This window comes from Scyliorhinus torazame, chromosome 4 (genome assembly GCF_047496885.1).
Source record: "Scyliorhinus torazame isolate Kashiwa2021f chromosome 4, sScyTor2.1, whole genome shotgun sequence".
In the NCBI taxonomy this organism is placed as follows: Eukaryota; Metazoa; Chordata; class Chondrichthyes; order Carcharhiniformes; family Scyliorhinidae; genus Scyliorhinus; species Scyliorhinus torazame.
Window position 1 is genome coordinate 33,520,871 of NC_092710.1, and position 15,556 is coordinate 33,536,426.

At 44.7% G+C, this 15,556-nt stretch overlaps 1 protein-coding gene across 1 annotated transcript in view; it reads left to right on the forward strand.

The window, feature by feature from the left end:
• LOC140410178 (uncharacterized) overlaps nt 1-15,556 on the forward strand; it is a 50,998-nt gene that overhangs the window by 20,674 nt on the left and 14,768 nt on the right. Inside the window, exons 5-9 of the mRNA XM_072498161.1 lie at nt 1,915-2,055; nt 3,746-3,906; nt 9,719-9,817; nt 11,258-11,403; nt 12,561-12,732. Coding sequence (XP_072354262.1) covers nt 1,915-2,055; nt 3,746-3,906; nt 9,719-9,817; nt 11,258-11,403; nt 12,561-12,732 — 719 coding nt within the window. The remainder of the gene's footprint in view (nt 1-1,914; nt 2,056-3,745; nt 3,907-9,718; nt 9,818-11,257; nt 11,404-12,560; nt 12,733-15,556) is intronic.

The following is a 15,556-nucleotide window of genomic DNA, read 5'->3' on the forward strand; positions in this document are numbered from 1 at the left end:
AAGGAGTAATAGGACAAGGATATACTCAATGAATAGCAGGATTCTACGACGTTCAGAGCAACAGAGAGATCTTCATAGTCCTGTCCATGGATCCCTGTAGGTGGCAAGACAGGTGGATATGGTAGGTAAGAATCCATACAGGACACTTGCATTGAGCATTCGTGGCATAGATTATAAGAGCAGGGAGGTTATGCTGGAGCTGTAGCAAATTTTGGTTAGGCCACAACATGACATGTTTGTAGTTCTTGTCGCCTCATCATAGGTGGGATGTGTTGCACTGGAGAAGCTGCAGAGGAGATTCATCGGAATATTGTCTGGGATGCAGCATTTAAGCATGACGAGAGGCTTTGTTGTAGAGTAGAGGCTGACGGGGACCTGATTGATGGACAGACGATTATGAGGGTTATGGTTAGGGTGCATAGAAAGCACCTATTCCACTTAGTTGAAGGGTCAGGAACGAGGGGGCATAATTTTAAGTTGTGGGACAGAAGGTTTAGAGGGAACTTGAGGACATTCTTTCATCCAGAGTGTGCTGGCAGTCTGCAATGCTCGACCCATGGCTAGGCATCTTACGGTGCACAACTCGCCTTCTGACCCCCCAAAGCCTGTCCACCATCAACAAAGCATACGTCAGGAATAAAATTGAATAGTTTCAACTTGCTTGGATGAGTGTAGCTCCAAAAACACTTAAGATGCTCGACACCATTCAGGACAAAGCAGTCCGCTTGATTTCTCCCCTTCCACAAACATTCAAACCCTATACCACCGACCAACAGTGGCAGCCCTGTGTACCGTCAACAAGATGCACTGCATTAACTCACAAAGGTTCCTGAGACAACACCATCTAAACCACGACCACTACCATCTAGAAGGACAAGAGCAGCAGATCCCTGGAAACACCACCACCAAAATCACTCACCACCTGATTTGGAAATATAGCGCCGCTCCATCAATGTTGCTGGGGTGACATCATGGAATTCCCTCCCTAACAACACTGTGGGTGTACCTATACCTCAAGGACTGCAGCGGTTCAAGACCGCAGCTCACCACAAACTTCTGATGTGCCACTAGATGGTCAATAAATTCTGGCCTGAACCAGCGACGCCCACATCCCGTCAATTAATTTTTAAAAATACCTGTGAAGATCCTAGAGGCGCGAAACCTCACAGCATGGCTGAGCAAGAGAAAACTGTCCAAACATTCAAGAATATGGTCAAGGCGATCGCTCTGGACAGTCGGAATAGTGTAAATTCCGTGCAGTTTATCGCTGCAAACTTGATATGCCAAAGGTGCTTTTCTGTAATGCATGACTCTATGATTCAATTAATTCATGGACGGTCTAGTAAAAACATGCCAGCGTTGAAATCTTACCATTTTCATATGCTGCCTCAGTGCTGATCACAAAGCCAAAGTGAGATGGGTAAACTAGAATTATGTGTGTTAATCCAGAAAACTGGGCGAATCCGCGTTACCAAAAAAAGGCTTCAGACATGAAGTGTATTTTGTTGTACAGGTGTGGTAGCAATCTAAAATGTTCTGCAACAGCTATTAAAACAACATGTGTGCACATTGATGCCATTCGGCGGATCGACTGTGCACTGTCCTTCCGAAAGCACACTCTTTCTCGGTCCACTCCCTTGCGCATTGATCATGGTCAATCCACCTAACCTGGATATCTTTGGAAACTAAGTGGTAATTTAACATGGTCAATCCACCTAATCTGCACATCTTTGTTGCGGGAGGAAACCGGAATACCCAGAGAAATCCCACGCAGACACGTACAAAATCCACACATTCACCCAAGGCAGTAATCGAACACGGGTTCGAATAATTGTGCGATTGTGCCACGTTTACAAGTGGACGGGATATGCGTCACTTCGGCTTCTGATCCTATTTTTTTTTGTGTTTGCACAGGAGTGACAGACTACCTCTCCACCGAGATTAGCACCTCTAAACAAAATAAGTTTAACCTTTTAACATTTATTGATACCCCGGGTCTGGTGGATGGTGACATGACCTACGAGTTCGACGTAGACAAATCATTGATCTGGCTTGGTAAGATATCAAACGTATCTTTTAGATTTAAAAAAAAGTTAAAGAATATATAAACGAACAGCAGATTAATGCACGGGAGTATACTAAAACTTTGTTGATACAAAATAATGCAGCAGTTATTTAAATGCGGAGACCAAGCGAAAACTAATTCCGAATTGTAAGTGAGAGAAGGCGAATCTGCTGAAAGGCATGGAGAAATATTCTGAATGCAGATCAACACAGGGCGTATGCGTTGCTGCCAAGTTCGCTGCTCTTCAGCGGAGAAGTGCAGGGCTTTGAGGCAAACACTTGAAGGGTCGCGGATATACCTATAAGTCGGGTGGTCTATTTTTGCGAGGGAACCTGTCGCTCGTTGTACCCAAAGGATCTGTTGGTGTGAATTTCGTCTGTAAGGATTGGGAATTTTGTGAAGATATTGGTGTAGAATGACGTACATAGAGAAAGTAAAGGATTTAGAATGCAGAGGACATGGGAATCGAAGAGACACATATGATGCGACCATATTGTATCGATGAGAAGGTCCGTATCATAAAAGACATGAAAAGTACAGAAGGTAAAGACAAGATTTTGAAATTGGGTACGGTGCCATGATCAGGGTTTGATAGTAAAATGTTCATTCTTGCGAAGCACACTGCTGTCTATTGTGAGAATTGTCAAGTCAAGGAATCTCGAATAGGAGGGCAAACGTTAAGTCCTCGATGCTGGGAGCGTGGGCCAAGGAAACTCACTGCCCCAGCTTGCGAGGTGCAGAGAAGGGAATATCGAAAACAGTTGTTGAACTTGTGATGGCAGGATAGCATTTCATGTCTTCAGCATCTGTAATTCCCGGAGTTAAATGTTCTGTTTGAAATCGCCACTGTTTCTGCATCCTAAAGATATTACGTTTCATGCTTCGACGTTAGGCTAGCGATTTGCTGCCCGTAAGGCAACTGAACACTAAATGGAGGCGTTCCAAGGGCCAGGCGTAATTAACGAATCATGTCGCCAATACCATTTCCCACTGTGGCGAACCTGCCTTAAACTCTATTACTGGGCTGCAGTTAGATTATATGCAAGACGAATTGCCTTGCTAGCTGCCCTTCTGTGACGTGAATATTTGTCATGGCAATTGAGCAGGCTCCAAGAACTTGTACAAAAACATTTCATTAAATTTCACAAAGTATCATTTGTGAGGTTTCAATTCACATCACTGTGCCTCAAGTCCGAAACCACGGTTGTTTCGCTAAGTTCCTCTTCATGAACGAATCGCTCAGCGTCCTCTTTAACTGTAACTTTCGGGATTCTTCAGAATGATCTTTCCAGATCCAGTTCCATGGGCGTGGGGTACCAATGGTGCCAGGATGAGTAGCAATTCTCCATATTTTAACCAAGACACTGTGATTAAACCTGATTTTCCATCGCCGTTAAAAGGAACCGAATAATCAATTTCAGATAGAATGCAGACAGATGAATTCAATGGCCAGACTCAAAGAAGGAAAGGTAAGCATCAATAACCTCCTTCATGTCAACGATTAAATAGGTTCGGTTCGACACAAAATTTGGGACCACCATTTCGTTGGCCTGAAAAATGTCAGTATGTGTTATTTCATTGACGGTTTTGCGATGCACCTTGAAAATATTTCCTTCAGCCTCCTAATACTTCTGAACACTCTGTACATTACCCAGTCTTTCAATTGTTTGCCGCCTGTAGGGGAGCAGGCCGACCTGATCCTTGTCTTCTTTGACCCGATGGGCCAGGCTCTGTGTAAACGGACCCTCGACGTTGTGGAGAAGCTCAATGAAACACAGGGCGACAAACTGAAGTTCTACCTGAGCAAAGCCGACGAAGCTGGACAGGAGAGTGACAGGCAGGTACAGAGTTCAATTTATAGCATCTGAGAACTTCCTTCATTTGGTTATTTAAACGTGGAAGCAATGTTGTGCCGAAATATTTCGTAATATGTTTCATGTTAATAACTTCGAGGAAACGTAGAGCACCGACATGTATATTCTTGTGATGGCATGATAAAAATGCCAGGACACGTGAAAGAACATGCTAGTTCAGAAAGCTAGCCGTGTTCGTTTCATCGAGTCACGATAAAAGGGAGGGATACATGAAAGAATTGGCGGGCTTACCTATCCGGCAAAGGGTGGATGAGGGTAATTCCTTAGCCAAGCAATGTTTAAATAATATCAGGGGGCTGCTTTGTTATAGGTGTTCGAGCGAAACAGGTTGAAGTGTTATCATTTGAAAAAAATGAAAGGTTATCATATCACGAGAATTAGATTTCGCCCATTATTTCAATGTTCTGTGTTTTTGAGAGGAGGGTACTCTTTCAATTTATTTTGCAGCTGGACGGAGTTATTTGTAGATTCCGCCACGTGTAGTTTCAGCTCACAAAAGATTCAGCGGAGCTGCGAACAGACCCTGGGAAATTAGGGGTCACAGTATTCGTAGGAAGCAGAGAAGTTGGCAGAAGTCTACTTATTCAGTGCTGGAGACAGTCAGAGTTTAGAAACGCTCCGCAAAACATTTATAATTAATTGCAGCTGGCAAAGAAACCCAGGGAGGGTGCCAGGTTGATGAAGATAGCGGTTTTTAATAGACTTAGAATGTAGTCAATAATTAGAGGCAGAAATCTAGCTGTGATATCCCATGTAGAAAAATCTCTGGAGATGGATTGGCCCATCTAGAGTTGGGCAGTCTCTTGCTGCCCAGATATGAGCCTCCTCTAAGGGAAATCCGAGGCGAGATCTTCCAAAGTGAGAAGTGGAAAGCAGTCGTGAGAACTACTGAATGTTCACGATATTGTGTGACTCACAGTGATCACGGATGTCTGGGTGCATTGCTTAAAAATTCTTACAATCCGTCTTTGTCGCGTATGCCATTAAAATGTTAGCTTGCTGTGTTTCCCCTCAGTTTGCCTGTCAATGAATATTTAGTTGACATTTATTCTGAATGCTGGACGATAAAACATATTTTTGCACTGTTTTACCTTTTTCTTAATTCTGCCTACCCTAGTAAAGTATATGTTGGTGTTTCAAACTGTTTATTATTGTGGCTATATTCTTAAGTTGTTAAACAAGGCTTTAAACGTTCTCAACCGTAAGCAATTAATTAGAGGTTCCCAACCATGTTACACCAATATATTGGCAACCGTAGTTCCTCTTTAAGCTGAGAATAGGCGGAGATGATGCAGTCAATATAAAACTATCCTTTATGAAGGAGAGAATGAACATTTCCTTGCTGGTATTTCGAACGGGTTACCTGAAGAGTAATTGCCTTATTTTGCTAGAGCTAACATACAACTCATTAAATGAATAACGCTGTAGATAGAATTGTTCTTCTATTTTTCATTCTACAATACATTTATTACAATGCTGTTTATTGATGCTGTCATTTATACTTAAGAGACCAGACTTAAAATGCGGAATGCAACGTTTGAGAAAGAATATTAGACTTTATTTTTCTTTGCAGATAATCAGGGGTGTTGGGTCATAAACATTAAATGCTGCAGTAGCCCTTCAGGTGTCATATGACTTTGGATGGTTATGTGATTTCATAGAATCATAGAATCATAGAAGTTTACAGCATGGAAACAGGCCCTTCGGCCCAACCAGTCCATGCCGCCCAGTTTTTACCATTAAGCTAGTCCCAGTTGCCCGCACTTGGCCCATAACCCTCTATACCCATCTTACCCATGTAACTATCTAAATGTTTTTTAAAAGACACAATTGTACCCGCCTCTACTACTACCTCTGGCAGCCCATTCCAGACACTCACTACCCTCTGAGTGAAGAAATTGCCCCTCTGGGCCCTTCTGAATCTCTCCCCTCTCACCTTAAACCTATGCCCTCTAGTTTTAGACTCCCCTACCTTTGGGAAAAGATGTTGACTATCTACCTTATCTATGCCCCTCATTATTTGATAGACCTCTATAAGATCACCCCTAAGCCTCCTACGCTCCAAGGAAAAATGTCCCAGTCTATCCAGCCTCTCCTTATAACTCAAACCATCAAGTCCCGGCAACATCCTAGTAAATCTTTTCTGCACTCTTTCCAGTTTAATAATATCCTTCCTATAATAGGGTGACCAGAACTGCACACAGTATTCCAAGTGTGGCCGTACCAATGTCTTGTACAACTTCAACAAGACGTCCCAACTCCTGTATTCAATGTTCTGACCAATGAAACCAAGCATGCCGAATGCCTTCTTCACCACCCTGTCCACCTGCGACTCCACCTTCAAGGAGCTATGAACCTATACGCCTAGATCTCTTTGTTCTATAACTCTCCCCAACGCCATACCATTAACTGAGTAGGTCCTGGCCTGATTCGATCTGCCAAAATGCATCACCTCACATTTACCTAAATTAAACTCCATCTGCCATTCGTCGGCCCACTGGCCTAATTGATCAAGATCCCGTTGCAATCCTAGATAACCTTCTTCACTGTCCACTGTGCCACCAATCTTGGTGTCATCTGCAAACTTACTAACCATGCCTCCTAAATTCTCATCCAAATCATTAATATAAATCACAAATAACAGTGGACCCAGCACCGATCCCTGAGGCACACCACTGGTCACAGGCCTCCAGTTTGAAAAACAACCCTCTACAACCACCCTCTGCCTTCTGTCGTCCAGCCAATTTTCAATCCAATTGGCAACCTCACCCTGGATCCCGTGAGCTTTAACCTTCTGCAACAACCTACCATGCGGTACCTTGTCAAAGGCTTTGCTAAAGTCCATGTAGACAACGTCTACTGCACTGCCCTCATCTACCTTCTTGGTCACCCCCTCAAAAAACTCAATCAAATTTGTGAGACATGATTTTCCACGCACAAAGCCATGCTGACTGCCCCGAATCAGTCCTTGCCTCTCTAAATGCTTGTAGATCCTGTCTCTCAGAATACCTTCTCGCAACTTACCTACTACAGACGTTAGGCTCACCGGTCTGTAGTTCCCAGGCTTTTCCCTGCTGCCCTTCTTAAACAAGGGCACAACATTCGCCACTCTCCAATCTTCAGGCACCTCACCTGTGGCTGCCGATGATTCAAATATCTCTGTTAGGGGACCCGCAATTTCCTCCCTAGCCTCCCACAACACCCTGGGATACATTTCATCAGGTCCCGGGGATTTATCTACCTTGATGCGCTTTAAGACTTCCAGCACCTCCTCCTCTGTAATATGCACACTTCTCAAGACATCACTATTTATTTCCCTTAGTTTCCTAACATCCATGCCTTTCTCCACCGTGAATACCGATGAGAAATATTCATTCAGGATCTCACTCAACTCTTGTGGCTCTGCACATAGATGCCCTTGTTGATCCTTAAGAGGCCCTACTCTGTCCCTAGTTACTCTTTTCCCCTTTATGTATTTGTAGAATCTCTTTGGATTCTCCCTTGCATTATTTGCCAAAGCAATTTCATGTCCCCTTTTTGCCCTCCTGATTTCCCTCTTAACTCTATTTCGACAATCTCTATACTCTTCAAGGGATCCACTTGATCCCAGTTGCTTATGTACGTCATATGCCTCCTTCTTCTTTTTGACCAGAGTCTCAATGTCTCGAGTCATCCAGGGTTCCCTACTTCTACCAGCCTTACCCTTCACTCTAAAGGGAATGTGCTTACCCTGCACCCTGGTTAACACATTTTTAAAAGCCTCCCATTTACCAGCCGTCCCTTTGCCTGCCAACAGTCTCCCCCAATCTACCTCTGCAAGTTCCTGTCTGATACCATCAAAATTGGCCTTGCCCCAATTAAGAATTTTAACTCTTGAGCCAGACCTATCATTCTCCATAGCTATCTTAAAACTAACGGAGTTATGGTCACTTGTCCCAAAGTGATCTCTCACTAGCACTTCTGTCACTTGCCCTTCCTTATTTCCCAAGACGAGGTCAAGTTTTGCCCCCTCTCTAGTCGGTCCATCCACATACTGAATGAGAAATTCCTCCTGAATACACTCAACAAATTTCCCTCCATCCAAGCCCCTAATGCTCTGGCTGTCCCAGCCAATGTTGGGAAAGTTAAAGTCCCCTACTACTACCACCCTATTATTATTGCAGCTATCTGTAATCTCCTTACATATTTGCTCCTCAATTTCCCGCTGACTATTTGGGGGCCTGTAGTACAGTCCTACCAAGGTGATCTCTCCCTTCTTATTTTTCAGTTCCACCCATATAGACTCAGTGGGCGAACCCTCGGATATATCCCCTCTAAGTACTGCCGTGATGTTCTCCCTAATCAAAAACGCCACTCCCCCTCCTCTCTTACCTCCTGTTCTATCCTTTGTATAGCATCTGTACCCCGGAACATTGAGCTGCCAGTCCTGCCCCTCCCTTAGCCATGTTTCAGTCATAGCTATAATATCCCAGTCCCATGTGCCCGTCCATGCCCTGAGTTCATCCGCTTTGCCCGTCAGGCCCCTTGCATTGAAATAAATGCAGTTTAATGTAGACCTTCCTTGCTCTCTGCCCTGCTTTCTCAGGTCATGCTTTACACACTCTCCCTTCCTGCCTTTTGTTTCTGTCCCCACTGACTTCCTACATCGGTTCCCATCCCCCTGCCACATTAGTTTAAATCCTCCCCAACTGCACTAGCAAACACACCCCCGAGAACATTTCCAGTCTGATGGTCAGTTTGCGTTTCTTCAGGATCACCAGTTTCTGATCTTTTTATAGAATTGTTTCAAACAATAGTATAAACATTTTTAATAGTATTGTTGCAAAGTGCTGAATTCCAGAGGTTAGATGACAGTGACAGTCTTTGACCAGTGGAGCAGGAAGGGCTCAGGGAAATCGGAAAGCCTTGGAATCAGGGAGAAAATCCATCGCTGGATGGAATCATACCTCACACAAAAGATGGTTCTGGTGGCAGGAACTCATTCATCTCAGTTTCAGAGAATGACTATAAGAGTTCCTCAGGGCAGTCTCGCAGGCGTAAAAATCTTTAGCTGCTCCATCAATCACCTTCATTCAACCAGATATCAGAAATTGTGATTTTCGCTGGGTGACTACGCAAAGTTCAGCAAAACTCACGCCGGCTCAGATAGAAGAGCCATCCAGGGCCGAATACAGCACCAGGTGGACAATGTTCAACCGTCGTCGGACAAGGGGCAAGTCATATGAGGGCCACACAAGTGCCAATCAATGACCATCTCCAACAAAACAGGATCTGACCCTCACCTCTTACAATCAATCAATTGTGCAACAAGGAGCCGGCCTTGCGTGGACAAGACCTGACGGATAGCGACCCCTGGACACCCCCTCGCCAAACCCTCGCCACCCCCCACCAGTCCCGCAGCCCTCGGGAAATCAACCTTCACCGAACTATATGCAATTCAGATATGTCCATTACAAAGAAAACTGAGCACAATGATCTCGGCGTGGTCTGACTAACATATTTAGGGAAACTTCACTGTGCTCATTCGAACTCGGCTTCGTAACAAAGAAGAACATTCTGTCTGCATTCCAAATTGTTTGCTCTGCACACATGCTGACGTCTGGTTAATGGTCAAGGACGTGCTGTCTATGGGTTTACTCATTCTGAAGTGTCTTAGGTCATCCTGCGTACATGCAACCCTCCATGAGAGGAGGTACTGTAAATTTATATTGGAAAGTTAACTGCTAACTTCCGTGTTTGTTCTGGAGTTACAGGGGAATGCATTTATTTTGTTCCTCAGAGAGTAATGATGCAGATCGTACAGGAGCTGTGCAAGAGACCCGGGCTGAACAAATGTGGTTTTGATATGCCGACCATTTACATCCCGGATGACAATAAGGTACGGTTACCCCTTTCCATGTCAATCAAACATAGATGCACGGCTCATTCGTAATTTTCAGGAATCTCATTGGCTGAGGATAGTCATCAATTGGATAGGTCCACTGAAGTCAAATCCTAATTACCTTCGTGCATGACACTGGTTTGCTTGAGCATAAGAAGTAATGTAAAAAGACTTTTGCAGTTTTAACACGCTTTCCATATGAAATTCCATATTAGCATTTGAATCAGTGGGGTATTTGTGAAGCTACTGCCCCTCGATTGGAGTCAGCTGAAGAACATCATATAGAACACAGATGGAGACGGAGCGGAGGATGGTGATAACGTGAATACATGCTTGAGGCAATATCGTTCAGATAGTAAGATTGCCATACTTATGTTGCTCTTCTTTCTCATTTTGGACCTGTTTTCACGGTAGCAGAGTATTTTCCATGTCATGTCGGTGAGTTGCACCCGTGCATCCTGCAACTCAAACGTAGAGCAACAGCATGCTGAAAGATTATTAGTGATTCTAATTCAGGCCGATATATGGAATGACGCGCCAAGAAATAGTTAAATGCATTAAGAGCGAGCGGTGCATTATTTGAGGGGAATTGCAGGAATGTGAATAAAATGTGCGAGGACGCATGACTGGCTGAAGCACAGGACGAGGGAATCTTCTATATCGACACATTTCTTGCCCCAAATACCTTTGGGAAGGGAAATTGCGATTTACGTTATCTGGTATGATTGTAAAATATAAACTCAATTCCTCTTAACAACGCTGCGGTACATTTCACCGTGAAATTTGTGGGCAGTGTTTTGATGCAGAGTAGGAATGAGATAGCGAGGCTCGTGATACGAAAAAGGAGGAGAACGATGAAAATGACATCAAATCTTAGGGCTACTTGGTTTTGAGATCGGATACACATGTTGAACGTATGTCCCTCGATGAAATGTTAGCACGTTGGATATGAAAATACTCACTTTAAAAAGACATACCATGTTCATTTTTATTTTTCCAATAAACTTTGTTTCCTACCCCATGAACAATAGACATCGAGGCAAATATTTTTCGGCACCTATGAGCCTCAGACAGTAAGATTTGAACTTTAGAAATTGTAGCATTTAACCACAGCTACAGTGCGCAACGCGTGATTCCGGAATCCAGCCCTAAACAAAGAACTGGAAATATTTTGTTGTGAGATTATCCGATATCGACCCAGTATTTCAAATTTCACTTGACTGATACCAAGGCAGTTTCCTCTTGCTTTAGTTCGAGGGACATAAACTTATCCCAGTTAACAATTTATCGCTAACTGTCGGGGTGGTACTGAATAACAGTTATGTTTCTTTAAGCATCGAAGTGGGTAAAATAATTGTCAAAATATAATTTGAATGCGATGCGTGTAATTTACCACTTTGTTTTGCTTATGTTTGCTTATCTATAATGTTCTGCCAGCCAATACGCTGTGTGAATCAGATCCAAGAAGTGTGTACAACGATAGAGAGGACTATCAACCGAACAGTTCAGAACACGCTGAAGCAACTGGAGAAAGATTGCGAGTCGATCGCTAACATAACTAAACGCCAACTCGAGGAGAACAGGTGACGCTTTAATATGTCGACTTGTCAGTTAAGTGCAAAATAAGGATGGTGTCAACAATATTTTTAGAATTGGTACGAGGAAAAATGCTAACCGAAGAGGGTAAGGGGACAAGGACTCGGAACTCTCGAATTGGCAAGAACATTTGGAACCGCAATCTCCAAACAAGTGAGAGGTTCAAACCACGCTCGAGCCTAGTATACCGTAGATGAAGTAAAGGCTTAGAGGGACGAGGGGGCAGGAGATGAGTGTTTGCGTCCATATTTGCGAGACTTTGACTTTACTGATTTAAGCAGCAGTTTTTAATATGGCTGGTCAAGGTACGTTTAACCTCCAGGGTGAACATTAGGTCAACACAGGTTAGTCCGGAGCCGCACAATGTGCTTGGTATATAAGCGTCCGCTTAGATGGTATAGCCACCTGTCATTTGTTAACAAAAAGCTCATATGGAGACAAAATAAACAATGTGGTGCCCCTGTGCCACATGGAATGATGCACGTCAGGGCCATCGGTTCCTGCCTTCTTTTCTTCAGCAACAAAGGCTGGCCTCTCCAGGCTCAAATCCTAAAGTGCAAATAAAGACAGTTCATTTTTATTCATATGCGAAATTAGCAAATATTTGGACACAATCAATAATGTATTGTGTGTTGGCGAGTGTCAAGGGGAGGGGGGATGTTTACATTGCATCTTCCTTAGTTGCCCATTTTACAGCTTGAAGTTAGTGGAAGAAAGTATTTCAGATACTTATAATAGCCACAATGTTCTCCAATATCACTTGCATCCCAAATTAAAATATTTCAATAGAGCATATCTCAAAACTGTTACTGACCTCTTTTGGACAGATCAAATTATATACTTAAAACATGTCTCAGATGCAGCTGCTATCGTTTATATAGCACAGGGCTAAATCGCTGGCTTTGAAAGCAGACCAAAGCCGGCCAGCGGCACAGTTCAATTCCCGTACCAGCCTCCCCGAACAGGCGCCGGAATGGGGCGACTAGGGGCTTTTCACAGTAACTTAATTTGAAGCCGATTTGTGACAATAAGCCATTTTCATTTCATAGAGTGTTGTCCTGCACGGACGTCCATTATTATAACTATTTTGAGAAGATCTTTGCAATGAACAAGGAAAGGCCATGACCCCTGATTTTCATTTCAGTGCTCAGGCGGCTAGGAACAGGAGACTGTGGATACAACGTCTGTTTTTCCGCTCCATGGTGTACCTGGCGCCACTGTCACTGGTCGCAAGTTTCATAATTTCAAATACATCAAGAGCAAACCTCAACGATATTATAGGCGAGGGTTTGGCAAATACTTCACTAATCTGGGCGGTATGTATCTTTTGTTTGGTGAGACTATGTAGCAGGAGAATTGCCTCGCCAGGTTCACAGCGATGAAAGTTTGTCGTGGAATAACTGATTGAATTAATTATGCCGATACTGTAGCCACGTAAAATGGCTGCGTTCCGATTAATCTGGCCAAAACCCAGTTTAAAATGGCTAACCCGAAATACTGTTGGGAAAAGCAGCAAAGAAGACACAAGCAGGCAGCTGCAGACAGTATTGCATATTCGGCTCTGGGAAGTTAGCCCAGATCGGTACTCAGGGCTATCAACAGCCCATCAACCCAGGTATTTGCAGTTGCATTCAGGACTGTTTGCAGCCCATCTATTCAGACATCCACAGTTAAATCGGCCATCCCCGGGAACAATTGCAACATATTAGCAATTGAATACCGGGCCAGACCTGTCGGCGCCTGCAGTGGCCGAAACAAAGACAGGTGAGCGACTACCCCCGATCGAGGAATCGCCTCACCATTGGACACATCAACCCCAGAGATTGGGGACAGATCCAATCACTTGGGACTCAGGGTCAAGGGCCGCCCCGGGAGGCGGGAAGCCCCTGGGCCCTATAAAAGTGAGGGTCCAAGTTCAGATCTCTCTCTCTCTCCTCTTCGCCTGCTCGAGACCTTCGCAAGAACAGCAACCGGCAACTGTAAGTTTGAATCCAGCGATCGCTATCCGGTAGAGACACCTAGCCACCGACCTGTAGCAGCCTTTTGAATCCCGCGGGCCGGATCTGATTGGACAAGCCATTCGTTTCCCTGACCTGGTGGGCTCTTCCTAAGTTAAGTATTGGCCAGTAGTGATAGGTTTATTATATAGAAAGTAGTATTAGGATATTAATATTGCTTGTTGTATATAATAAATGACCGTTGTTTTAATCCTTACTAAGCGGTGTGCTGTATTATTAATCATAACCTGAACTTGAACCACGTGGCGGTATCATAAAGATCCCTGGCGACTCATGAGCAAAGGTGACATAATCAGAGCAAATAGACTAAGGTTAAAAAGAGCAACATAATTGGCGACTCTGCCGGGACCCGACATAGAAGTGGAAAACCACTCCGGGAGAACCCCAACATTTTGAATTAGAATCCAATCGGACACAAAAAAAAACCCACAAGTGTTCAAGCGGTTCTGGTTAATAATTCACAATTCGGAAGTGTGTATATCCATGCGTAACTAACAGGGTTATAAGGCAAAACTGATAGATTTTTTGTTGCTTCAAAACTATCGGCAGTTGGTATTTCGGAAATTAGCGCAAGCCGTACCCGCATCTACCACACCACCTTAGCCCCCTGTTCCAAATTCGAACATAACGAGCAGATAAGAGAGAGCCATGCAGGCAATGCAAGCGATGAAGCGCCTCATGAACCCCGAAGATTTTGCTGTCGCACCAGTCAGCAGCGTAGGAGCGGGACAGTGTTCTATTTGGGAAGTAGAAATCCGCAAATTTCTGCAGGGCAAAGGATGGCCCATGTGGAAGGATTTCTGCAATAACGACGACTCAGGTCCTGGAAGTATAGGGCATACTTGGTGGGAGAACCTGAGTGAGATCCACAAAAAGAGTGTAGCAAAAGCGCGCAAGCCGATGGCAATTGTGTCCTGTCTGGCACAATTGCGAGGCACAGAGGAGGTCATCAGGACGCTCCACAAGGAAATAGAAGGCATACATCGGATGAGTAAAATCGATGTATGCGAAATGGAGAAAGAGAACCTGGAGTTAAAAGGGAAATTAGCAGCAAAGGATGAAGAGGTGGCTGACGCCAAACGGGGTCACCAATCTTGTCTGGTGCAATTGAGTAGTTTCCACTCACAATATGAAAAGGCTTATCAGGACCTGCAGCGTGCAGTCCTGGTAAAGAAAGAAACAGAAAACCAGTTAGAGACGCTCCAGAAACAATGCAGTGATCTCAAGGCAGCCTTGAGAGCGCTCCACACCACAACCACGGAACAAAGGCAGAGTACTTTGGACCATACAAAGTGCCGAAAGCAGATTGCAGACTTGAAAGCACTGCTTTCTGTCCAAAAGGGATTTCAAGAAACCTTTGGGGAAAGTTTAGACCAGGAAGACGGCCCTGATTGGGAAGAATTGCAAGAGACAGCGCAGAGATATGTTCAGGGAGCATGTGCGCAGGGAAAACCCCAAAGGAGGAAAGCACCCCCCCCCCCCCCCACACACACAACAGATAATACAGGCTCCCATGAACCCTGTAACAACCCACCGCACCGCCACAGCAGACGAGGCGGAGGTCTTATATTCCACCCCCCTCACAGTGACCCAATTACGGGACGCGTGTGCCAAAATCACACCGTTCCTCCCCGCTTCAGACCCACACCATTTCTTTACCACCGTCAAACACCAGGCGACCATGAATGGCCTGGATGAGAAAGAGCAGGTAAAGCTCACGGTCCTCAGCTTAGACCCATCGGTCGCAGCAGCCCTTCCCGACCCACAGAATGTAGGAGGAGGCACCCTTGTAGAACTGCATACCGTGATCCTGGATGCGATCGGGTACAACCGGGGCGACCCCGTAGACGGTCTAAATAAGTGCAGACAGAAGAAGTCTGAACACCCCACAGCGTTCGCAGGACGCTTGTGGATTCACTTCGAAGCCGTTTTCGGAAATGTAGACCGTGCCCATTTGTCCGCAGACAATATGGCCAAGTGGACCCGCACCCTTATCTCCCATGCCACGGAAGCAGGACAGAATGCCTGTCGCAATTATGACCCCTCGGAGGCGGCTCATAATGAGAAGTGGGTGGTCAAGAGATTGTCCCGCGTTTGAGAACAAGTGGCTCACGGTAAATCA